The following is a 1,651-nucleotide window of genomic DNA, read 5'->3' as shown; positions in this document are numbered from 1 at the left end:
GCAGTGGTTGCTTTAGCACTTGTTTTAAAACAGAATGAAGAAACTGTAGCAAGAAGAACATGTTCTTCATGGCATCTTCATAGCATTTAAAGAAAAGGCATTCATGATGGATGAATTTTAAAGAAACTGGATTGATAATTGTAATAATTCGCCTTTATTCAATGACCTGATGAATAATTTAACAAATATTTATATCTTGATTACTAGCTCAAAATTTAACCCAAAGTTACATCTACAAACATCTACAAGCAAAGAGAAGCAAATTGCAAATCAAGCAAAGTTTTACAGATGTTTCCTTTACTCTTGTCGCTACTACTGATTTATTGGTAGGTTCTCCATCAAAACATGTTGTACAGACGCATTTCCTTTTTGAAATATTAAAAATATTTTTAATGAGAATATAACATACTTTCTAAAGTGTTTAGACATCATTTTTTTCTCACATTAAACAACAGTGAATTAACACATTCTTGAGCTGTGAATCCAAATGTGCTGTAATAGATAATATTTACTTTGTTTGAAGCCCAGATGTGGGATCCTTTCTATTGGTGTTTCTCTCTTCTTCATAAAAAGGTAGAGATCTTTGAGAAATTGTTCCTCTGTGATCTCCTCCACCAGTTCTTTGGTTCGCTCCTCTTTGAATTCATTGTGTGCCATGTTCACTTGTACCTGGAAATGCAGTTAACAGGAGAAAATATTTTATGCTGTGAACTTTTGTTATTTGTGTGTTATTTGTGTGAAAAATTGTTTTCTCTGACAACTACACAACAGCTCTACAACAAAGGTGACTAGAGACTGAGAAATACTAAATGATGAATACTTTTTAAAACGATTTTTTTAATGATCAAGTAAATGCAGTTATACGGTGACTATTTTTAGGATTCTATCAGAAATATTGTTACTCACCTGTGTTTCCATTAAGAGAACAAGGATAGGTAAGATTATTTCATTGGCCAAATAGACCAGAGAAAAAGCTGTCTACTACTACTCGAATATAGTGGTTTGTACTCGCTCCAGATGATTTGAAACAAAGATCGCTGCTGCTAGTCTGTTGTCGTGTCAGTCATGAACTTATCTCCAGTGTCTGTGGGACAATGTGAGAAACTAGCAGTGAGGGTGTTTACTCTAACGTCTTTGTGCTGAGATTTCTATTGTCAAACCAGTTCAACTTGCTCTTCAGCATGCGCCCGAAAACCGTGTACTCCTGTCAAATGCCTCACATATTGGTAGAATAATGAGGAAACCAGGGGAAATTATTGGAAATTATAAAAAGGTCCCTGAACAATAACACACTGCTCAAAAAAATTTAAAGAAACTAAATTAATAATTTAAAGTAAAAAAACCAAAAAGAAAACAAAGACAAAAAACGGTGGTGGTGGTGGTGGTGGGGGGGGGGGGGGGGGGGGTTTAAAAAAAGGATGCAGCAGGCTAGTCCATTTTGCAAAAATATCACTGCATAGTACTCAGTAGTTTTTCTAGCCCCCACGTGCCTTGTATGCATGTCTGATAGTGTTTGTGCATGCTCCTAATGAGACGATGATGGTGTCCCATGGGATCTCCTCCCAGGTCTGTCCAGGACATCACTGAGGTCCTGGACAATCTGAGGTGCAACATCAGATGGACTGAAACATAGTGTCCCAGATGTGTTGGA

The 1,651-nt window shown here is 36.5% G+C and overlaps 1 protein-coding gene across 1 annotated transcript in view; it reads right to left on the bottom strand.

The window, feature by feature from the left end:
* The window catches only part of arid6 (AT-rich interaction domain 6), a 7,608-nt gene extending 6,234 nt beyond the window's left edge, over nucleotides 1-1,374 (bottom strand). The window contains 2 exon segments of the mRNA XM_085166455.1: nucleotides 513-669; nucleotides 907-1,374. Coding sequence (XP_085022581.1) covers nucleotides 513-669; nucleotides 907-918 — 169 coding nt within the window. The 5' untranslated portion in view covers nucleotides 919-1,374.
* Between the last annotated feature and the right edge of the window lie 277 nt (nucleotides 1,375-1,651).

Source organism: Neolamprologus multifasciatus, chromosome 7, assembly GCF_963576455.1.
Source record: "Neolamprologus multifasciatus chromosome 7, fNeoMul1.2, whole genome shotgun sequence".
Taxonomy (NCBI): Eukaryota; Metazoa; Chordata; class Actinopteri; order Cichliformes; family Cichlidae; genus Neolamprologus; species Neolamprologus multifasciatus.
This window is presented reverse-complemented; position numbering and strand designations above follow the sequence as displayed.